Source organism: Antennarius striatus, chromosome 2 (assembly GCF_040054535.1).
Source record: "Antennarius striatus isolate MH-2024 chromosome 2, ASM4005453v1, whole genome shotgun sequence".
Classification (NCBI taxonomy): domain Eukaryota; kingdom Metazoa; phylum Chordata; class Actinopteri; order Lophiiformes; family Antennariidae; genus Antennarius; species Antennarius striatus.
This window is the reverse complement of record NC_090777.1, coordinates 25,228,912-25,253,058: the sequence shown is the minus strand read 5'-3', so window position 1 is coordinate 25,253,058 and position 24,147 is coordinate 25,228,912. Positions and strand designations below refer to the sequence as shown.

The following is a 24,147-nucleotide window of genomic DNA, read 5'->3' as shown; positions in this document are numbered from 1 at the left end:
TGATATTTCACATTTTCTCTGAGGAGAGATTGTTGGAGTTTGACTCAACAGTTTTGGCATCTTTATTTCCTGGTGGAGGCAGAGCAACAAACTGTAAATATGATATTATCAGCGCTTAGCTGGGACAAAACAGACAGTCTGTTGTTAGCGAGGAAAGATTCTCTGCTGGTTATTCGACTCCGCCCAGATCTTCATCAGCAGTAGGCGGAGCCAACGGTGATGGACTGTTGTTGTTTTTTTTAAGCTGACCTTTGACAGGACGATGACTTACCTTAACTCTCCATCAGGTTGATGACTATCCCTAACCCCTTAACCGGAACCTGAACCCTAACCCCAACTCCAATCCTAACACTAACTCCTAATCCTAAATTTAACCCCTAATCCTAGTACCAACCACCTCACCCGAACCTGAACCTGAACACTAACCCCAAACTTCCATCAGGACATAGATAGACTAACCCTAACGTGAACTCCAACCTGAACCCTAACCTGAACCCTCCGTCAGGACGATGCTCTATAGTGTCTGTGTAGGTTCTCAGTCATCCAGGTCATGGTTATCCAAAGCTGTTTAAGTCAATCCACCGGACTTTAGGAAAGTTCTCGAAGACGTTTCGTCTCTCATCCAAGAGACTTCTTCAGCTCTTCAAGAACTTTCTTAAAGTCCAGTGGATTGACTTAAACAGCTTTGGATGCTGTATAGTGTTTGTGTTTCTAAAGCCTTCTCTTTATTTCTCAATCCAGTTCCGCAGAAAGGACTTAACTGTTGTTGAATGCGACAGATATCAGGGCACTCATCTGTTTAATAGCAGAAGCAGGACTGAGACACAGATCAGACCGAAGACTCCGTCCGATAAACGTATGCAGATGTAATAAATAAGAAACGCTCTGTGAAGGAAGCGTTTAATGAAATTAGCAGCATCCTCCTAATGAATCACCAGTTTCTGCAAAGCTCCAGTCGTAGTCGGTGGTTTCTTCCTTTATAGGAAGATGTTTTGGGGGGTATGAGGGGGTCTGGGGGTTCGCCCATTCGCCACCGGCCTCTGCGGTGCTGGATGTGTTTTGGAGTTTTTGACAGAAACTCTTGAGTGTTTCTGTCAAATCCTTCAGTATCCATTCATCTCAAAGTGATTGTTCAGTAAACATGGAGACAAACAGAATGAGAACAGCCGCCGACATGAAATAATGCCACACAGATCAGTTTTATATTTGACTTCTGACAGATGTCTCATCATCCAGGAACATTAACACCCCCTCACAATTAATTATGCATGTTTGTGCAATCCATCAAATCCAGATGCCCTTTATGAAGTAAAATATCTGTACAGCGCAGGACGTAAAAATACACAAGAGGTCTGGAAATACCGGTCTATGCAGTGCAGATCCACATAAACCTACATCCAAACCTCTATTTTGACTGAACTGTGACTGGGATGAGGTTTGTTTGTTCAATGAGCTCCACTGCGGCGGCGGCGGTTATCAATATGCAATCAGTATCATATAATTTCAGCACGGACCCTCTTGAAGTCGTGGATGAACTGGCAGATCAGCCCAAAGAGCTCCCGAGAGTCCTGGTCCGCCGGCTCTCCGAATTTAACCTTGGCGAGAGAAAAACAGGATGAGCTTTTCCATTTTTTTTCTTTTCCACATTTTACGATTAACAACTGCATCCAGTCCCATTAGTGCGCCGGAGCCCGGCTCGTGCACATCCGTCCCCGCACCGCTCTTTTAAAATAATTACTTCATATACTGCTTCGGCATGCATCCCCTTCCTTGAGTGCACTAATACCATCAGGCAGACATGCGCTGCTGAATTAATACTACCTCGGGGGGTTAAGGGTCACCTGCAGAAAAATGTCAGTAATTCTGGAGTCCAACTTTGTCACAAAGGGTCGAGGCGGTTAAGTGTTCTAATGGGCTCATTGCATGCTGTTGACGCGCAGGTGGAAGATCAGACTGGCTGCTGCCGCTCTTCTCATTCTGCTCATTATGTTTAGTAGATTTAAAATCAATATTAAGTTCCAGATTTCCTTATTCTGCCACCCCTCACACACACACACACACACACACACACGCACACACACACACACACACACACACACACACACACACACACACACAAAAGCAAAGTTACAAAATGTTGCCCACTTGTTTTGCATCGTCTTGTAATTTGATTGGATTCTGCTCGGACATTCCTACCGAGGGCGGAGCTTATCCACGTTTTACATACGGACACAATAAGCAGATTGGACAGTGGTGACAAGAACCCAAGCTGAGGACAAAGTCAGAATTTTATGAAGTTTGGCGGTTACGAAATTGGGATGTTATTAAGTCGGAACGTTAAAAGTCAGAACTTTATGAAGTCAGGACGTTACAAAGTCAGGATGCTAAGAAGTCAGGATTTTACAAAGTCAGGACTTTACAAAGTGAGGATTTTACAAAGTCAGGATGTTACAAAGTCAAGACATTACAAGATCGGGATGTTACGACGTCAGGATGTTGCGAAGTGAGAAAGTTACAAAGTCAAGACGTTATGAGGTCAGGACATTACTCGTGATAAAAACTCCAAAAATCAATCAGGGTCAGCCAGGCCGGCGCTAAACCACTTGATCCTGATGAAGATGCTAATCGCTAAAAGCTAACCCCGTGCCAAGCATTGACCTAGCTAAACCCACCAGTAGATAAAGGATGAAGACGGAGGAAGTGAAGGGAAAATTAAGCATGTTTTCACTGTGACCTGGACGTGCCACTGAACAGAAATAGTCGATAACGTAAGAAATAAAAAACCTAAAAGTCTTTGTTTGGTTTTGTTTAAGGTGAGTAATGGAGATGATAAAATATGACTTCTTAAAAGTTTAATTTCAGTCCACAGTTTTAATAAATCATCATCTGTGGGATAGTTCTTCATCCTAAACGTCATCCCCTGCCCACTTCTTCACGTCCTCCTATTGTTTTTTTGTTTTTTTTAACATAGATCTACATTGGGAGGGGACGGCGTGTGATGAATGCGTCCTATGACATCACAGGTAACAAGTATGATGTCACGAGAGGCCCAGAAACACAGATCCACCTTCTAAGTTCACAAATAAAGCTACAAGACGAGGTGCTAAAATGTTCAAAAGAGTGGGTTTATGTATTTTTAACGTTTGAGTTGTTCAGTCGACAATTAATAAATCCTGTCTGATTTGGAGCTTCACAGATTTTTACTGCATGGTGAGAAAAGTAGATAAAAGAAATTAGAGGAAATGTTGCATAAAAACTCTCCTGCTTTTTTAAAATACACACCATCCACCCCTCCCAAAAAAAGACCTTTCTGAAATCAGCTGTGAAAAATTTAATGAGATCCTTCTATGTTTAATAAATTTGCATGTTGGTTATTCAAGGGCATCATTAAGAATTCTCCTCCCCCATGACAAGACGAGACCGAATGTGACGCTTTTTCCCCAACCTGCTGCTCCCCAGCCCACCCCCACCACCCAGTCAGACTCCATCACCTCCTCTAACCCCCCAGAAGGAGTTTATTGTATATGCAGGAGGTCTCACACACACACAAACACACACACACACAGTGGGCTGATAGGGACCCTAAAAACAGCACATTTAAATTAAGTAACATCTGAAATTCAGATTTAGAAAGAATTCCCGTGTCCCGCCGCTCCGACCTTGACTGGGACGGACCGGGTCACCGGTGCTGATTAAAAACAGCTCCTGGCCTGAAGGGGACGAGTTAAAGGTCAAGCTGTTAAACTTTAAAAGGCCAGATTTGTGTTTGGAATAAGGAATAATATTAATTTCTCATTTATTTCCTTTACCTGAGAACACAGTCAACACGTCATTCACGTCCGCGTGCTTCACATTTAGAGCTTAAAGCCCATTTTAAAATGTTTTTGGACTAAATCTATGTGTTAATGCAAAAAAAAATTTTTTATTCTATTTATATAAGAGGTTTATTCCAACAAAGATGAGACGCTGTGTGGAACATGAATAAAACACAACGGATTTGTTTTCTACTATGATGTTCACTCCATTGAAGCCAGTATGAAGTTTGGTGGGCGGCGCTTCCTCTGCTGGCCTAGAAATGGTCACAACCAGAATGTCATCACTTCATTATTTTGTTTTGAATGTTTTAATTGAGTTTATTCTCATTGATCTGTTTAGCGTTATTCCATTCATTTCTGTTTTCAGTGCTACTCCCCTATATGGGAGTTTTACCCAATCAGATTTCCTATCTGTGCTGTCGCTAGGCAGAAAATCCCCTCCCACCTTAACGCTTAAACTCTAATCTTATCAAGAATAAATTTCATTATCATGATATTTAGATAAATGCGCGTGTAACTTATGTGAAGCTAGATATGTTAGCAAAACATTAGCGGTCTTCAGAGTTACCAAAACAACATGTTTCCATGGAAACAATAGAATAAAATATAAGTATAAAATTCCACCTGTCCTTAGGCTGTGGAGAAATAAAAGTGGAGATCTTGAGTTTTACTATTTTAAGTGTTTATGCTAAGCTAAGCTAACAGCACTAGCCATAAACTGCATCTTTTTTACATTTTTTTTACAACTATTCTCTAAACATTTTTACCATAAACACAAAACTACATCTTCTACTCCTTTAAGTGGTACTTCATTAAACCTGCACCGGTCATAAAGGAGGCGGTGAAGCGAAGGCGCCGCCGGTGTGAGGACGATTCTGCTAGGAGAACAGTGCTCTTTTTATTTTTAGCGCTCTCTGGATGTGTTCATCCGACCCTCCGTTCCTTACACATGTGAAAGTTGTGAAAAAGTTTTGTGCTGAAGAATCTAATTGTGTCTCTGATATAACACAATCCTCACCAAGCCTGCAGCTCACGGCTGCAGCTCCAATCACTCAAACAGCAGGAAGGATAAGTGGCCTCCATGATGATGGATCGTCCATAGAGACAGAGAACAAGCACTGCTTTTTGTATTGATTGTTTTTGGTGGGGACTCCATAAAAAAAGATAAAGCACCTGTTAAGATGTCAAAAGCAGGCCGGCGCGCTATAAACTTAATCTGAACAGGTTAGCTAACAAAAAGACGATGTGACGAGAGAATAAGGAGTGACCAGCACCTCCTCCGTCTAGAGCCAGGAGAGGAATTTTTTTATCAGCTCGATTGTTATATCCTCTAAAAACATTCGTTTTTGGTGTATAACTCTTTTCAATAATCGGAGGCCTGTTTCTGAACTTCTCTCGATAACGTATGCGAGCTAACACAAGCTACGTTGCGGCGGGATCTGTTCGGCCTGGACTCTGGATGAGGCGTCCAGGTTTGAATCTTATTTCAATAACAGGTGTGACTTTCTAAAAGATGTCCTACACCACCCTCCCAGAAACCAACGACCTGACAGCTTGGTAGTACGAGTCCTTCTGGACTAATGCTTTCTTCAGAAACACATCAGGAACCCATCGGGGGGGGGGCCCTTGCCGCCTTCCTTTTTAATCTTGCATGGACCATTCATCGATGTGACATCACACATTAAGGGCCAGGATGAACTTGTCTCTAACGCCCCAACGGCAGACGGCAGCGATTGTTCACTAATCCTGATGAGAAGGAGTGGAGTCTTTCAGAGCGGCTGTTAAATGACGTGGAGACGCGGCGGCGCGCCGTAGATCAACGGCGCCGCGTAAACCCTAAAGGACGCCCGTTGAGAAACAGGTAACCTTGGAGATATTCTTCTTTGAGATGTATCCCGATGCAGCGCGAGCAGACACAATGACAAACACATGCAGAAGGCCATCCATCCACGGCTGGAACAAGACAGTCTATCTCTGAGGACACACAAAAGACACCTAGAACAAGGATTACCAGGATGGCGGAGTAGCTCCTCTTCATCTCCTCACACATCTTCGTCAGCGCAGTGAGACTGATGTTGTATTTGTCTATGACCATCTGGAGCGTTGGGGGGGGAAAAAACCCACAAGGCACTTCTGGTCAGTCCAATCATGCAGACGATCATTGATCAAAGTTATGGCTAAGAGAACAGATATGTAACCCCCCCCCCATCCTCCTCATCCTCCTCTTCCTCCCCCCACCCTAGAGCTAAAGCAGCCTCTGCCTTCATTGAGAGTCCTTCAGCAGTTGGGAACATGTGTTGTTCACCGGAGGAGGCTGAAGGACTCCTGGCTTTATGTGGAGTTAGATAAGAGTCGGTTCACCTTGAAGGTTCACGGACGGACCCCCCCCCCACACCTCAACCCTCCAGACCGAGGATGGACAACAGTCCAGAACTCACTCTGGCTTTATGTCTGTCTTCGCTTTACGTTCTTGTTTCTCTCTCAAGGTTTTATTTGTATAGAATTATCGTTCCGTAGAACTAATGTTCCTGAACTCCGGAGTCCGATTGGACCGGAAGGAGGAACAAATGCCACCTCAATCTGCCCCAACAGGTATTCAAATACCAGCGGGGGGGGGGGCAACGACCCATAACGGGCAGCCAATAAAAGACGAGAACAGTGCAACCTGGTCAATTCCACGGTTGTAAACTAAGAACACAATCCCACCTTTTAGATGATTTACTGGTAATAAAGACACATTTCCATGCTTCACCTTCAGGTCCTTGGAGAATTTGGGATGCTCGGAGTTTCCCTTTCTGAATTTCCTTGAATACTGAATGACCTTTTGCACCTCCCTCTTAAGGACTGAAACAAACACATCTGGGTTACATCATCATTATATTTAAATCCAAAAAGGCAATTTGCTACCCAAAAATAAAAAAAAACCATGAGCTAGCAAAAAGCAGGCGGGTCAGCGCTCCAGAGATCTCAGTAGTAAAATGTGATCTACTCACCGTCTACCTCTGCGGTCAGGCCTTTGATGGATGCTAGCCAATAGAAAGAGAGAAGAGCACACAACACTCCGTTTACACACACAACACACATTTTTTCCCACTTTGATCAAATCTTGATTAGAAAATACCTCCTGGGACAGTTTCAAATTCTGCCAGCTCCTGGGTAAAAGTGGCTAACCACGCTTCATGCAACATGATCTGCTCCACAAGGGCGTGCAGCAAGGTGAACTTGGTGTCCCTCCCACGGAGCTGGGAGAGCTGGGGGAGGGAGAGGAAACGGCGTGAACAACAGCGCGAACTCCAATTCCCCCGCCACGCAGAACAAGGTCTCACCAAGTAAACAAGACAGATGTGAGCGGCGATACCGGCGCCGGCGGGCAGCAAAGCGTTTATTCACTCACTGCGTTTGTGTGTTTCCATCGTCCAAAGGTACAAACATGTGAATGAATAAATGCATGAAGGTAAATAACTCCAAGTACTGCAGTTTGTAAGCCGGTGCTATGACTAGCTGGGATTGTTAGCGCATACTTAGCTTCACTGGAGTCGCGTTGGGGGTGTTTAATGTACAGTAATCCCTTGTTTATTCATGATTCAAGATGCACGGCTTCACTACGTTGCAGACTTTTAGTAGGTAGTCACGTGATTCCATACATGCATGCTATTGGCTGACAGCATCTGGTTACATTAAGGTAGGACAAAAACAGACGTTTGCGGCGGATGCTTCTGCTCCATCCTAAACCGTCTGATGTCAATTTGACCCTCATGATGAGACCTGAAGAGTCCCAGTGAAACCAATTCCGTACCAGAGGGGTCATCTGTTGTTATAGAGCATCTCTGATTCACCAGCTGCAGCAAATCCCCCCTTATAATTCATATTAGACTGACAGAAGTTGTGTTCCTATAGGATGTAGGAACTTTTCTGGTGTTTTATATTATCACTGCAGTATTGACTGGTCGGAGAAGAGGTATGATCTGCAGTATTTCCAGTTTCTGCTTTGGTGCCGTAAAGATAAAATGCAGGAAAAGCGAAACAGGTGATTTTCCGGGTTTTGTTGTTTATCCGTTTTAGGACCACGCCGACCCCCCCCCCCCCGAGGACCAGATCCACACAAGACATGCGCCAAGTATCGATGCACAATAAAAAGTAAAAGGTAAGACTCTGAAAAAGATGCAAGATGAACTGGAAATCTGTGCTTTGAAGCGCTTGACCATTAACTTGACGAGAGTCTGTCCGGATCATCACAGTTTACAATTCTCAATTAGAGCAGGGGACGCCTCTGAGGGAACACAAGGCCTCGGCTTCATTAAATGAAGCAGAGGACGCTTTACCTCCGCGCCGAGAGCGCCGGCCCTTAAACTGTCCCAACTGAGAGACATGGAGGTTCAAACTAAAAAACTCATTCCAGGGACGGGAAGAAAACAACTGCAGACCCAGAAACGTTGGCAGCCATGCGTTTAACAGCTCCCAAGCCCAAATTGAAGTTAGAGTTTTGATGCATCAGTGCAGCAAATGTGACGAAACAAAAAAAACAACCAAAAAAAACCGGTCCAATTCAGTTGTGTTTGGCCAAATCCAGACTTTATAGAGTTTAGAATCTTTAGACTGTGATCTGAAAACTCATCCTTTGCATTTGTAGAAAATGCGAAGGATGGCTGTCAATGCTTAGGTTTGCCCGATCCAAGTCCACCCTGATTGGACAAAACATTATGTAGACAACAACAAGCTCTGTCGAGCTCTTTAATGCTCCTTAAACAGAGTCAACGTGTCGTGCTAAGCTAATCTAAGCTAACCATCTTCTGACTCCAGCTTCTTAATGACTGGACAAACAGGAAACGACCCTCTCTTAGAACCCTGGGCTATAAAAGCAAAGTGTGTCCCAAAAACGAAACTATTCCTTTTGAATAAAACAGAACACTCATCCATTTTAATGAACAGAACCGCCGACTAGCTGCACCTAAAGGTCCGTTTGTAAGACACTGAACCACGAGTGGCCTCACTCGCAAAGTTTAACATCTCCTGCAAGAGGAGGCGGCGACACAACCGCCCGTCTCTCAGAAGGATTGAGCGAAGGATTGAGCGAAAAGCAGACCTGAGCGAAACTGGGCGAGCGAGGCCCTGCAGTGTTTATCAATGAGGAGTCTGATTAGCGCGGCGCCGCGGCGCTAGCAAAGGTCATGCGGCAGCGGAGGAGTCAAGTCCTACTTTGGCTAAGGAGGAGAGGCGGATTCCCTTGGCCTTTTGCTTGCCGGCGTTCTCGTTGAGGTAATTGCCGATGGCGAGCAGGTACTCCAGCACGGAAACAAACGACCTGCTGTTGTTCAGCTCGGTGCACATTCGGATCTTCTGGTTAATCAGCTGGAAGACAAACACAGAGAGGACTCATCGCATCGTGTCATACCGCCGTTCGTTCCTGACATAACGGCTAAGTGGAATCAGGCCGACAAGGAGTAACTCAAGGCTCGGGTGTTTTACATGATATGAGATAAACAACACCTTGTTGGACCTCATGAGATGAATCATCTGGGCCGGCTTGTCGAGCAGGGTTATTATTTGGTATGCAAGTGTGTCAAGAACTAACGTCCCTCTACGGGCGGGGCTAAACTTCTCCGCCTAACCAGCTATGAGGTGAATATGGATGGAAACATTTGGGAGAAGGAAGTTATTTTGGGGGGAAACCAGCGGCAGAAACATTATTTCATAAAAAATCTCCTTTCTTCTTGAACTCCTGGTTGATTTTTATTAACGTCTACCTCATCCTCTCATCAAACAGGATGGGTGAGGAAGAGGAAGGAAGACCCGTGTGATCCGTAACGGTGCTCTTCATCACAGGTTACCAGAATTACACTGCAAAAAAAAAAAAAAAAAAAGGAGAAGCTAAAAATAGGGAAATAAACAGTGACTGAGGAGGAAATGAACTCTCCATCTGGAAAGATAATTTAATTTACCAAGAAAGCTCAAAAACACGAGTTGTTCACACTCCAGGAAGAAGAAGTGAAGTGGGTTCAAATGAAAAGAAAACAAGATCATTTACTGAGCTAAAACTCAGAAATCTGAGGTTTTTTTGTTCTGCTTTAAAAATGGACTGAATAAAAGAAATATTAGTAAATGGATCTGACAGAAAGATTAATTTTAGAGATATTAAATATTTAATAGAATGTTTTAATCTGGCGGGGGGGGGGACACATGTATCTGCTCTGGCTTAAATATTAAAACTCTTCTGATATTTTCTTTTATTCTTAAATCTCCGTCTTATTCCTTCAACAAGAGCTGAGACTGTCTGAAGATCATTTTGATGTTCTGGGACGACACCCGGAACCAGACCAGCACGCAAGTAGCTCCGCATTGGGGGTTGGGGTTGTGGGGGGGGGGGATCAAGCGCTGACCTTTTAGAATAAATCTAAAGTTACAGCAGAAGAAACAATAGCAGGAACGAAAAAAAAAAAAATCGCCGCCACAGTGGATGGATTCCATCGCCGTCGGCCTCATCCTCAGCTCCTCTTCCTCCTCAGACTGAAGCTCTGCTGCTGACAGGATCACATAAAAACACAGGAGCCGCGAGCCATTCCTGTTCGGACGCAATATCTTCACACCCTGCAGCCCCTCCACCAAATAAATAACCCTCCTCCTCAGTTCTGAAGATGACCCCGTCTAATGATGAAGATCCATCCACCTACTTGTAAGAAACACAAGTGGATCTGAGAGGATGAAGAAGGAGGAGGTGAGGATGAAGAAGAGGTGAATTCATCTCATTTAGAGCTCCATGCGGGACGTCTCTTAGAATAAAGTGTAGGATGAGAAATGATGACTTTAAGGAGTCGTTTTGTTGATCAAGCATTTCTTAAACTCTGCTAATTCTTGTTATGGAGGGAATAAATCACAGGATTATAAAGGAGAGGAAGAAAAATATCTAAAAAGACAAAAACAAACAAATATTGCCTTCGTTTAAAACAATTCCTCTTCCTTTGTTTCTCCTCTTTGCCGTAACTTTGCGTATTCCTGATTTAATTTCGCCTGAGTTATTTTAAAAAGTGTTTATCTTTGAAGGCAGGGCAGAAGTTTAATGAACTTCCATTCATTAATTTTTCCACAGCTCTCCTCCACCAATAAAAACCCAAAGTGGCTTTTCCTCTCATAAAGACGAAACCCTTGCTTTCTTTCACGCCACCTACGGAAAAATTGGACTTGATTTGATCCATTGTCACGTCGCCATCAAATGAGGAGAGGTGTCTTAAAGTGCCTTTCTGTTTCCAGCCTTTTAACCATCCGGAGTGTGTTCAGACGCCACGCCGGCGCTGAAGGTAAAAGGCTTTCACGTCTTAATGTCAGTTTGCCCCAGATGCTCTTTTCATTTACGTCAAAAGGCAGGCCTGTTTCTCAGCATTAGCATTTGCATTCTGGAATAAATTTGGTGTGAGTGTGTATGTGTGTGTGTGTGTGTGTGTGTGTGTGTGTGTGTGTGTGTGTGTGTGTGTGTGTGTGTCCTCCTGCTTCAGCTGGCGGGAGGCGTGGCTCGGGCCGGACCCTGCTCACCGGCTGCAGGTCGCTCATGGTCTCTGGAAGCTCCCTGAGCGTCAGCAGCAGGTCGAGCTGCGAACTCAGGCTGGGGATGTGGCACATCTGTGAGGAGAAGACAATTATTTAAAGGGGTGGGGGGGGTGGGAGGGGGTCAGGTTGTTTTACCTCCTTTGGACGGATGGGGGCTCGATGCAGGCTGATTTAAGAGAAACAAGATTTGGAAAACCATTGGCCGAGCTTCCTGGTTGACCTTTGAGTGGCGCTAACCTCTCATAAATCACTCAGGTACCCCCCCTCCCAACCCCAAAGAGCACTTTATCTGACGGATGACAATCATACAACTCCTCGAAGAAATACTAGCCTCGTCACCATTCAGCTTTTTCTATCAACGTAAATGCCCCAGGTGTTGCTCTACACTCTGCAGATGCGCCGCCTCAGCATCTCACATTTTCTGACACGTTTTTCATTCCTAACGCGACATGAAGTCTTGAGCCGAGGCAACGGCGGCGCTCAAACTCATCGTATATTTATCCGAGTCCATTTTCATCAAATCTGACGGATTTCCCTCAAGAAATCTGGAACAGACTTGTTTTCCGATCAAAGGCCTCCTTCTGGGTTCATCTCAGAAGGTCGACCCTTCAAGGCCAACACGTCAACGCATTACTCAACAAAAAGTAAAAATAGATCTGAAAAAAAATAAAAATTAATATTTTAAATTTTAGCTATCACAGAATGTAAACCGCCTTTATTTTTTGCCTGTTAGCACGTTAGCTTTACGTCTTTTTGATGGAGGTAAGCAGGAAGTTTCGCAGAAGTTGAAGGGGACGTCCGTCAATGCTGGACAATGCAAGTGGACATTCTGACCTATAGATGGCGCTATTAAAGGGAGCCCAGAGATGTAAAGATATGTCACCACCTGGTGGCGCTAGAGAGTTGGTGAGTTTCTTCTTCTGTGGAACAGAACATAAAACCATCAAGCTGATATTTGCTGTGTTTATTCTGGATCATAACAGGAATAAAGATCCCAACAGGAAGCAAATCAAATTTCCCATGAGGCCGATGGGAGACACATTTACCTCTAATAATGATTCTATGAAGTGGGAGCTGTGAGGCCGCTCATTTTCTTTAATAATTAAATTGCTGTTTGGGATAAAAATGTGTGAAATGACTGAAAATTGCAGAACATTAGATTTGGGTGGGGGGGGGGGACATCAAAAGAACGAGCAATCACCTTTAATCTGAATTTCAGCTGAAGACGCTCTACTTCCTTTAAAGTGCAGCATTTAAACGGCGGCTCCATGAAGAAGAGTGATTATTCAATGAAGTGGCGTTCAGGCAGACAGACGTGATGCACACGGTTTCCAACATTTATAGAAACCCTTATGTCTGGTGTCAAATGTTCCTGCAGGCCACCGTAGGCTGATCCTGCTGTTCATGTGTTACCTGCTGCTTTCAGCCAACCACAGACGGGTCAGTGCCAGGGAGGCTGGAGGTGGTAACCAGAGGAACGACTCCCACAGCGTGTTGATGAAGAGGAAGAACCGACACCACCACCCCACCACCCCACCCTCACCTGAAGGAGGTCTGGTAGGAACACAAAAACACGCACCTCCATCATGTACTGGTCCACGATGTGCAGCTCCGTCACAGGGCCCCTGTGGGATTTGTACATTTCAATGTCGTCCACGGTGGGGACGTACCTGCAGGAAGAAACGGTGACGCCAGTTAGTTTCAGATTTTACATTTTTAAACCCAGATTGGGGATTTTTCCTTTGAGGATGATGATGATTTCTGCAGCTAATCTCAATCTGCTGGTGCTGGTAAAGGTTAGGGTTAGGCTACGGTGTACCAGAGATCACATGACAGGAGCAAGTTGCCTGATTGGCTGAATCAGAAAGATCATACAACTAGATTAGAGTCAACAAATTGATCATGTTGGATTAATAAGCGCTACAGAACGTAGTGACATCACTGGTGGGCGTGGTCACTGTGGGCTCCCTGCTATTTTTTCTACTCTTTGTACTCATTCATTCATTTCTTCAGCTGACATTGTCAAGTTGAGTAGTGTAAGTCCTGTACTGTTGTTGTTCTGTCTGTCTGTCTGTCTTTCTATGCAATGGTTCATTTTGGCCACCTGGGGGCAGCAGAGGTGAGCTGCGAACACCTGAGGAATATTAACACCTTTGATTGGTCCAAGGCGTTAGCAGTCGGAGTAACGTTAGCATTTACCTCACGGAACCGGAATAACCGGAAGTCCGACAGTCTCTTTCATCACTCTGCACTGCTGAACAATCTGTGTGTGTGTGTGTGTGTGTGTGTGTGTGTGTGTGTGTGTGTGTGCGTGTGCGTGTGCGTGTGCGTGTGTGTGTGTGTGTGTGTGTGTGTGTTATCCTCTCAATGTGACTTTTCAAGACTTCCTTTATGTGTCCTTTTAAACATTTATACGTTTTAACGCCAGCGCTGCGTGTTGACCTTTTGACCCTGCACGCCATCACATGTTGTGGACGCGCTGGAGCGATGCCTTGACAGCGATTCCCAGCGGCCCTGTAAAACGGCGTGTGATCTGAGAGCCAGGCGGCGCTGATGGCGGCGGTCGGCTCCGATAAAGCGGCGAGACGCTGATGGGAGACCAGCCGTTTACACCGGCTTGGACTGGATGTGAACCCGACTCGTCTGAAACTGGGACTCCTGTCATTTCCATGCGTTCTGACCTCAAACCAAAGGCGTTGACTTTTTCATGAGCCGGGCGGCGTGCCACCGCAGGAGCGCTGCTCATTAATATTGCAGCACCTGTTGGGAGTCGTTCTTTCAAGATTGTATTCCTCCGGCCGGCGGCGCAGCGCATTAAAATATATATTATGTTTTCACCGAATAAATAAAATCCTCCACACAGTACATTAGATCACCCTCGCCTACTGGGGGGCCTCCTTAGGGAGGTGCAGGTAGGGAACCAGGAAGCGTTTTACCCACTTCCAGTCTTATTCCTCTGAGGGCATGTCGATAGTTTCCATCTCCGCAAATAACCCAAGATCAAATTTTTATAAGTCAGCTGCTCTGGTAAAAGGTTCTGGCATCTGCTATTTAGTATTAGATCAGCGAGGAAGACTGCCGGGTCTTCCTCGCGTCAGCAGACTGTGTTTCCCTGCTTCCCATTGTCCCGACTCGCCAGTGCGCCGCATCCATTGTTGATGATGCTAACCTGCTGGTTTCCTAAAGTTTGTTTCCTGCCCGGAGGCGTTCGGAGGCGACGAGGGCCAAATCGGGGGGTCTGGGTTTTGGCAGGAAGCCCTTACCTCCTCAGAGTGCTGATGTGCTCGTCCGACAGGCCTCCGTCTCCCTCGCTCACGACGAACAGTTTGTCCTTCAGCTCTCCCGGCTGCACCGGGAAACTTTTGAGGAAAATATCTGGAAGAACAATAGATGAGAAAAAAGAGTCAACACACTCAGGAGGAGATGAAAGCTCTCCTCTTGGCAGATCGGCGTCTTATCCTGCGATGAAATGACTCCAAAAGCATTCCAAAGACAAAGGGTCCTTTGCTTAATTACTTTTCTCCCAAATGCCTGCGGGAAATGAACAAATTTGCATTCTATCAAGTCAAAGCTTCTTTTTTTTAATTTTTTTTTTTTTATACAGAATATACCTCTGCATAATTCAGCAGCTCTTAGAGTCGTTCACGAGGAGGCATCTTCAGCCGTTTTAGACATGTTTGTGACAAATTTCTTGCTGTTTTATTTCTGTCAGGGGACAGAGGTCAGAGGTCACTGACTGAACTATCTGGAAATCCTGTAAAAATCTTAGTGCAGCATTTATCTGGATCAGCATCCGGGTTTATTTTCCATCCTGCCACTAAATTTCATGGAAATGTCTTCATTAGTTTGTATTTGGGGTTTTTTTTTTTCAGGCAGATGAACGGACGGATTCTTTTAAGTCGGTACCAGCGGAGTGTTGAAGGATGTTCGTTTCAATCCTGATTACCAGGAATGGAATAAAAAGGCCCTGATTAAAGCCAGATTCCCGATCCGGTTCTCAAACCATCAGATCCATCAGGACAGATTGGACACGATTTGACACATGTGGATTTGAATTTGTTTCCATCAGGGCTTTGAACCGGTTCATGGAACGAAAATGAAACCGAAAACTTTATATTTTTTAATGTTCCGGAACAGAATCGGAAGAGAAAATAATTGTAAACCTGTTAATACCGGGGGGGGTGGTTTTTCGTTCCTGAAAAAAATATTTGACCTCATATTTCACTTCCTGTCATTCATTGTACGCGAGATGAGAGCAGAGGGAAGTAGCGGCTATCAGCAGCAGTTAAGAAAAGTCTCCCAGTCACTATTTAATCATAACAGGTGAACACTGCAGTGTGTCAATCTGACAAATGTATGATTTAGACATTAACTCATCGGCTGCAGTCATTTTCAGAGCAGTGTGTTCCCGTACTGCCAGCTCTATGTAGTAATACTGAGCCATGGGAGAAGAACAATGAAGATCTGTTGTTCAGCAATAAATGACATGGTGGAAGTTATTCTTGTCTTATGTCATGTAGTGTCTAAGTAGGAGGCATAAGCCTTAACCACAGTGATACAAATGTCATAAAGCAGTGATGTAGTGCTGTGGTACTGTTTACTGTAGGGTGGGGGCATATCTATAATTATAGTCTATAGTATATAAACTAATTGCTTTAGTTGCCAATTTAAAAGTCCTTAAGTTACCGTGTTTTGCGCACCATGCGGCTCATTGTATAAAGTCTAAATAACGGAGTTTATTTCTGTACTTTAACCGGACACATGGCGCACATTATTGTTCGGTTCATGGTTGTCAATGGAAGCAAAAAGCTGACTGTGGTTGAACTGTGTTATACTACGTATTTAAGTTTTAAAAATACACCGACATTATTTTAAAATATGTTTTTATTTCTTTATTTTTTTTGATAAATCTGTTCTGAATCCTTCAAAGTCCTCATTGAATATCTCGGTAGTTTCTCTACCGCTGACCGCCTGGTTTCTGGGTGTCTGTCCGGTCATGATCCGGCTTCAGTGAAACATCGGACAGAAGTCGAAGCAGACACATTAGTCCAGGATCCGCAATCCACCACATATTGTGGGGGTGTAACTCGCTCGGCACTGCCCCCCAGTCAGGGTAAACGTGTGTTCACGTGTCTCATACATCGCTCCACGCAGTTTAACTTTAAAGGCTCTGTTTACGCCGATGTCCAGCGGGCGGAGTTCTTTCGTTAATCCTCCAGGAGACAAGCTCCGAGTTCAGCCTCTTGACGTGGTTTTTGACAGAAGCGGTGGTGTGGGGGGCGCATGGAGTCACAGATCAACCGGAACTGATAGCCTGGAGTTTACATGTTGCGTCATAAGCGTGTCTCTTCGCTGACGTCACTGTCGGAGGTCTTTATCAAATGTGGTTACCAGCATACCTGCAGTACGTCCTATGTCGGTGGACAATGGCCGAGCTGTTGGAGCGCTGACTAAAGTCACACAAAAACATTTTTACAGATTTCTGAACTCAGTGTACACAGAAGACGCTTCATGTTAAAAGGCCCAGCGTTGATTTTTGAGAAATTTTAAGGCTTTTAAGCGCGTCTTATTGTGCGCAAAATACGGCACCTACATATTTATATTTACAAGGAACGTTATTAACCGGTTCGGGAACTTTATTTTTTTGTTGTAACCGGTTCAAGAACGTCAGTTTATGGGTGGAACGCAAAACCGGAAATGTTATAATTCGGATTCTGTTTGGAACAAACCGATTGGCAAAAATTCTGGTTCAAAGCCCAGAGGCCTGTACCATAAAGCTTGATGAACCTAGCCGGGCTTCCTCTTACTTAATTGGCTTCACTTACCGAGATATCCGCCCTCCGGACTTTTGGTACCATAAAGCCGGCTATCAACTCACTAATTCAATCCAGGCTTGTCCACTCTAAATCTGTACGCGCTCACATAAAAAGGGCGGAGGTCGCTGCATGCATCCAATCACAAACATGCAACAAAGCGGCCCGAGCCGCATATTTCACAACGGAGGAGCAAACAATAATAAATAATAAATACGATCAATACAAATCAATAATCCAGGCAAAAAGCAACACAGTTGCAGCTGCCAAACGACCCAAGGATCGCTGGCACAAAATCGCCGACTGTGTCAATGCGGAAGTTAGTGCCATTATAATATTACTTCCCCACTATGACTGCACCTGTATATCTGACTACAGTAACATTTGTGTGTTCCATAAATCTATGTGTGTACGACATTCTTTGTTATGGCATGTGATTGTAGCCCTCGTGACTTTATGAATAGCTCTACATACTGGGTTCTTCCCAAGGTTTTCGGCATCGCCAGCAGAATACATAAAAGTACCTATGAATGAATGAATCAATCCATGATTTACTTAAACAAGTAATTGATTAATGGCATTTTATCTGTGGCTTGCTTGTAACCCATCCAACGAGGGCTTTAAGGACATCATAATAATTACGAACATCACTAAGAAATATATTAACTGTGGCAAAGAACCTCAGTGCAATGCACACTGCGGGACTGTCAGCGCGTGGTTGCGGTGCGTTACATTACTGATGTAAGGCTCCAGCAGCTGACAGATGTAATGTAACCCCTCTCCCCAAAACCTCTACCTTTCGTACAGTGATTGTTCAGGCAATTCGAATGGATTACAGCGATCTTTGAATATTCTCTCGCACTTGAGCGCTCTTCGCACAAGCTGTGCACCAAGATCCACCGGGTTCTCATAAAACGGACAGCCCATTTTCCAAGAGAACTGATTGGTCAGTAGGTGGGGCTGTTATACCCGCTGAGCTCTGATTGGTCAGTAGGTGGGGCCATATTGTATCTGCTGAGCTCTTATCCTGAACTTATCCTACTCCGGAGCAGGTTAGATATTCAGCATAGGTTACCACGACAACGTAGCCTGATAGAAAGTCAGCCACCTTTATGGTACCGTAAAGCCAGGGTTAAGCCTGAAGTTATCTCGCTAAGCCGTAATCCAGCTTTATGGTACAGGCCTCTGGTTTCCATAAACATGTTTAAATCCGAAGCAGGTTTTTGGTTTGGGACTCAGACAGATCTGTTCACACAACGAGTTTTCCTTCTTGATTTTTTAATCCCACTAATAAACAAACTAGATTGAATTAATTCAGAGGAATTAATACTTTTTAGCTCAGTGAACTCATGACCCACTGAAAAACCTCTAGTCCAGTGAATAAAGACTATAAAAACACTTCCTTCGAGCCGGACTCGAACCAGCGACCTAAGGATCACTGCCTCTGACCTCCTACAGTCCTCCGCTCTACCAACTGAGCTATCGAAGGGGTGGTGATGGTTCTGGAGCTCTAGAGGGACCACTTTCTTTATCCTGAACCAAACGAACTGGATCTAGAATTTTCTGACGCAGGTCTATCAAGAATGAAGACACACCTTCTGCTCAAACCCGTCGGTTCCTCCCATCGGTTTCTCCCTGCTGTGTCAAAAACTCAGCAGTCCCATCATTATTCGTCTCCTAGAATCTATCTAATCACGCCGGATCACTATTGGATGGGTCGTTATTCCAGAATATTACACTAATGCTTTGAAGATCAAACATTTTTTTACTAATTCAGAAGAGTTTCAGCTACAATTTGAACTCAGCTGTAATCGGAAACATGAATGTTTATCCCACCATCAGGACAATAAAACATCTGGATCAACACTGTCACTCGGGATCCGGACCTGGACCTGGACCCGGGCCGGACCCGACCCCGACCCCAACCCTGACCCTGACCCCGACCCTTCAGGAGTTTCTGTGTTACTGTTTAAATAAAGGTTGAACGTTTCCGTCCCGGCTGGACTAGAATGTTCTGTATAGACTTTAAAGGGACGGTTGCAGGAGTGAGCCCCCCCCCCCCCCCCCCCCTCCCTGTTCGGCTCGGGTAAAGCAGATCCTGGCCCCCCCGATGCCTGTGATCTGTTTCCGGTCGGAAGGGAGCGCAAACTCCAAATTCTGCAGCGTTCTGGATCAGAACCCACCCTCCACATCCGTATTCCATCAACACGTGAACCCTAATTATGTTGCCGGTCCACGCACCCACGCTGATTCCTCCTGGAGGAGCTGTGAGGGTAGGTGTGTGAAATGCCCCCCCCCACCCCCCCCCACCCCCCCCTCTCTCTCTCCGGTTCGGGTTTTTGAAATATACAAATCACGTCCGCTCAGTTAATCAAAAGTGAAAAGCTATTAGATGAGATACAGAATATGTTCCCCTCCACCATGTCTCTGAAGAGGAGGGGGGGGGTTGTATGTGCGTCGGGTACACACTGCCCCCTGCTGACACGTCCAGGAGCATCATCCGTCTCCATGACTACAGACACCGATATTAACGTTTCAAATGGTCCACAGACCTGCTGACTCTTAATCGGACAATTAAAGAGTAAATCATGACAATGAAAATCCTCATCCTCCCTCTTCCTCTGCAGGCCCTGTCCACGCTCTGCGCGGTGCTGCCCCCTGCTGGTTGAAGGAAGTAAATGTCAAACATCCCAGCTCTCAGGAAGCCGGAAATAGACTTGTTATTCCTGCTGTTCAGACCGCTTCGGCGCTCACACACATGCTGTTCAGATACTCACTGAAGTTGTGAGCGACTTTCTCGCTGAGCATGATGTTCTGGGTTTGACTCGACTCGGCCACGCTGGTCACCCCCACCAGATTCCTCACAGCAAACTGGTCCAATAATCGCCCAGTGTCGATTTCGACATTCCGGCGGCTCTCCTGCGTCCACAAGGACTTTTCAATCTGTGAAGAAACAGAGGAAACAGAAATGTAGAAGCAGGTTTAAGATCCGGGTAACCCCAACAAGGAAGACCCGCCCAGGGTTACCTGCCCTAATCCCACCACGTCCCAGTGGAAGACTTTGGTCCGTGTTTTTCCAGAATACCTCTTCTTGATGGGTAAAGGTGGGGGAACCGGGGGAGGTAGTGGAGGCGCCGGGATACTTGGAGGCAAAGGCGGACTCACCTCCACTGAGCCTGAGTCAGTGACGGGTTCTGGGACCGTGGGCGGGACTCTGACGGGAGTAGGAGGAGGTGAAGGGTGAACGGGGGATGATGGCGCGAGTGGTAGAGGTCTCTTAGTGCGACTTTTGGCAACAGGTAGTGTTTGACTCGTGTCAATGGCTGTCAGGAGACCTCCTTCTCCAGTGGGGGGGTTAGGGTTTTCAATAATCGAAGGGGGGTTGGGGTTTTCAATAATAATGGTGGGCTCTGCAATTTTATTATCGACTGCAGGAAAAACGGGAATGGTATCTCTGTTGCTGTAGCTTCCACTGGACTCCAGGTCTGAGATGGTGTTCTCCCTCTCTTCGGTGATGCTGATGTTTCGGAGACTCGTCATCTCCGGGAAATCATCTTCGGCATCTTTGGCGTCTTCGGTCGTTGACTTCCTCTTCCACTCCAAACAGAGTTTGTGAATCGCCTCTACCCAAGCATCTCGCTCGTTTTGGAGCGCCGTGGAGGGGCTCGCTGGTGCTGGTACCATCATCCGGAACCTGCAACAAATGGACAGAATGAACCCAGCACAGAGATGTGAAGACCGCCGTCTGTATTCATGACATTATCGCTGCTACAGTCAGCTGCTGGGGGAGAATCCAGACTGTAACTGGATCTGAAGACACATTAGTTGACTGTATTCTAGTGCACACATCTAAAGGACACACTCACTGGTACTGGTTCTTGTGGGTGATCAGGGTGAAAGCGTCCGCACTCGGGGCCGTCTGGACGGAGGTGTCTCCGTCCGACAGGTGGATGACAGTGGACCTGGGCTCAGAGACCGGCCCTTCGAGGGAGGGGCGTCTATGTTTGAGGGGCCGCAGCACCAGCTGGTCCGGAAGGAGCGTGACCTCGTACCTGGAAAGAAAGGGATAGGGGTCGTCATTCCAACGACTAATCACTCTTCATGTACTACTGTTTGTTTGTTTGTTTGTTTGTTTGTTTGTTTGTTTGTTTGTTTGTTTGTTTGTTTGTTTGTTTGTTTGTTTGTTTGTTTGTTTGTTTGTTTGTTTGTTTGCAGGATAATTAAATAATGTGTTTGGGGGCAAACATCAACTCCAAGACTTTGCCTCAAACCAGGATCCCGAGAAAAGAAACGCTTAATTTGTATGAACTGCAAATTTTAAAGACTTTTTGTAACTTTTGCAATTTTTTTGTAACTTTTTGTCAAAACATCACAACTTTATTGTTTGATGAAGTGGGTCAAACGACAGCCTTTGTATCATTGATATGGATGACAGGTTCTGGTTCTGTTTTGGTGTTGTGTTAACTGTTGTAGTCTAGCGCTCCATGGTAGACTTCGTACTTGACCCATCTGAACGACGCCAGGCCGCCGCGGTGCAGCAACATGACGCCTTCCCGAAGGCTGCGTGACGCCTCGGGCTCCTCGTCCTGTCCCTCCTCCGGATCACTGTAGATGTTCCTGTGGATGATCTGATTGAGAAGCTGGATCATCTGAACCGACAGAGAGAACAGAGCATGATAACACTGCATGCCAGCATCAGAATGGTAGAACTGACCCAACAAAACCTTGTGTTTGTCCTCCACTGAGGTGGCTTCCAGCTCATAGTCGTGATGTCCTCTGAAGGAAATGGAGAACTTGGAACCCGGTGCATCGTCACAGCTCTTGACAGTGGAGAAGGGAATCTGTCGCTTGACAATGCCCTTCTCAATGCTGCACAGCTGATGGGTCTTGAAGTCGATCTGGACCAACACAGATAGACGTTCAGGGCTCAACATTCATGATTCAGTGCTCATAGGTGCTAGCATAGCTTCAGGTCTCACCTGAAAGACCCGTTTCTGCCACCTGTAGCGGTTGTGCTTGTGGACGCTGAAGTTGTACTGATCCTGCAACTGGTAAAAACACAGATATCAATCATGTCTTTGTGTCGGTAATTGGACATGAAGCAGCGCAGAAACTGGTTTATTTTAAAACCAATCCAGCAGGCCCAGCGGCTTGTGTGTGGTTCTGACATCACAAACAGGGAACTAGTTTGTCTCGCTCAGGTGCAAAACTCATAAACGCAAATGTGTCAAAGTCAGAGACAATATGACCCTCATCCGGGTGCTATGACGACCGGGTTGGGTGGATGGTGATGGCAGCTCTGAGCCCAGCTGTGGTCTGGATGGTCCGGGTGAGTCTGTAACCACAGGAACTACACATTTCACATGATTTTACTTTGGTGATTTTACTCATTTTTAGACACTCGTTTGTGGCTCTCGTGGGCCAAAAAAAATAATGTGGTGGGCCACATTTGGCCCCCGGGCCTTGAGTTTGACACATGTGATTTAACTAGTTCACCATTGCACCCCCATATCTACATCATGTATATTCTTCTAGCCCTCGTCAGGTAAAGGTGAGAATCTGGGACCACGGCTGGTGAAGGTTGGATCTGATTGGTTTAGAAGCTGGTACCTCCTCCCTCTGGTTCTTCTGCTCCAGCATCAGCTTCTCGTCCTGCTTGGCCAGCTTCAGAGCGTCCTCGATTGACAGCTCGCCGCTCTTCACCTTGTTCATGATGATGAGCTGCATCTCGTTGCTCAGCTGAAGGCACAGCAGGAAGATCCGTGTTAGTTAACTGTTAGTTACATGATAGATGTTAACAGTTAGCTTCTTGAAACCCGTCACAGCTTTCGTTACCTGCTTCCTCTCACTGAGGCTGACACTCACACATACGTGACACATGCTAATGACATGACGTCATAACTACCTGGGACAGAAACATACTTCCTAGAACTGTTTTGTTTTGTTGAGTAAAAACTTCCCGGGGAAACTACAACCAGCAGAGGAGTGAGATCGAAACGAGGAAGTGAAAACTTCTCAAACTGACCCTGAAGGGTTTTCTCAGAAAGCTGCTGATCAGAACCGCTGCAGTGGATCCGACTGTTCCATCATAAATCCAGCTGGACCAAGCGGTGGAGGAACCATCAAACCAGCGACATGAACTCTTACCTGCGGCAGCTCCTCGGTGTGTCTGTCCATTGTGGGCAGATTCTCCTTCTTCTTCGATCCTAAACTTGGTATCATGGCTCTTTAGAGTTCACACAAACATCCATGAACCCATTCAGTTTGAAAGTGACCCGGTTCTGCAAAGAATATACAGATCATGTGTCTTGAATGGATTCTATCTGGCCCACTAGAGCTAACTCCGCTAACCAGTCTGACTCTGGATGAGCTGTGATTTGTGTTCCAGCTCTGGTTACACGTCTTCCAGTTACGGAGGGGCCCCGCCCACAGGAACACATGCCTTCTGTCAGTCTACACCTCCTCCAGGTGAGGAGAGGCCCCACCCACAAGAACACACGTTTGCAGTCAGTTTTACACGTCTGAATTTGTTGGACAGTGTGTGTGTGTGTGTGTGTGTGTGTGTGTGTGTGTGTGTGTGTGTGTGTGTGTGTGTGTGTGTGTGTGTGTGTGTGTGTGTGTGTGTGTGTGTGTGTGTGTGTGTGTGTGTGTGAGAGCTTTGGGCTACTTCGTCCAGGAGAGGGCGCTAACAGTTCAACAGAGTAGGACAGTGGGAGGCCAGGTGGACACCTGGTGGATGAAGAACGTAGAATGCAGAGAAGACACCAAGTCCGATTCATTCATTCATTCATTCATTCATTCATCCATTCATTCTTTTCCCTGTTTCCTTGGGAACAGATGAAGTGATGCTTGTCTCGTTCAGAACATGACACCTCTGACAATTACCTTTAAACCGAATGAGGGAACCTCCAAAGACGAAGTGGATTAACCGTCAAACAGAACTTCCTCTTTCACCTCAGAGAAACCCTGCCAAGCCCCGC

The 24,147-nt window shown here is 45.7% G+C and overlaps 1 protein-coding gene and 1 non-coding gene across 2 annotated transcripts; both read right to left on the bottom strand.

The window, feature by feature from the left end:
• Positions 1-857: 857 nt before the first annotated feature.
• LOC137609109 (uncharacterized) lies at positions 858-23,565 on the bottom strand. The gene is made up of 17 exons (XM_068335874.1): positions 23,315-23,565; positions 22,778-22,906; positions 22,147-22,215; positions 21,892-22,065; positions 21,668-21,816; positions 21,034-21,219; positions 20,195-20,861; positions 19,945-20,110; positions 14,618-14,729; positions 12,934-13,024; positions 11,340-11,426; positions 9,012-9,164; positions 6,937-7,066; positions 6,809-6,841; positions 6,568-6,659; positions 5,827-5,910; positions 858-1,595 (listed from the first exon to the last, which is right to left on the bottom strand). The coding sequence occupies exons 1-17, from the start codon at positions 23,387-23,389 to the stop codon at positions 1,494-1,496; spliced, it is 2,499 nt and encodes an 832-aa protein (XP_068191975.1). The 5' UTR covers positions 23,390-23,565; the 3' UTR covers positions 858-1,493.
• On the bottom strand, positions 18,568-18,656 carry trnay-gua (transfer RNA tyrosine (anticodon GUA)). The gene is given in 2 exon segments: positions 18,568-18,603; positions 18,620-18,656. It is a non-coding gene; the product is annotated as a tRNA-Tyr (tRNA).
• Positions 23,566-24,147: the final 582 nt, after the last annotated feature.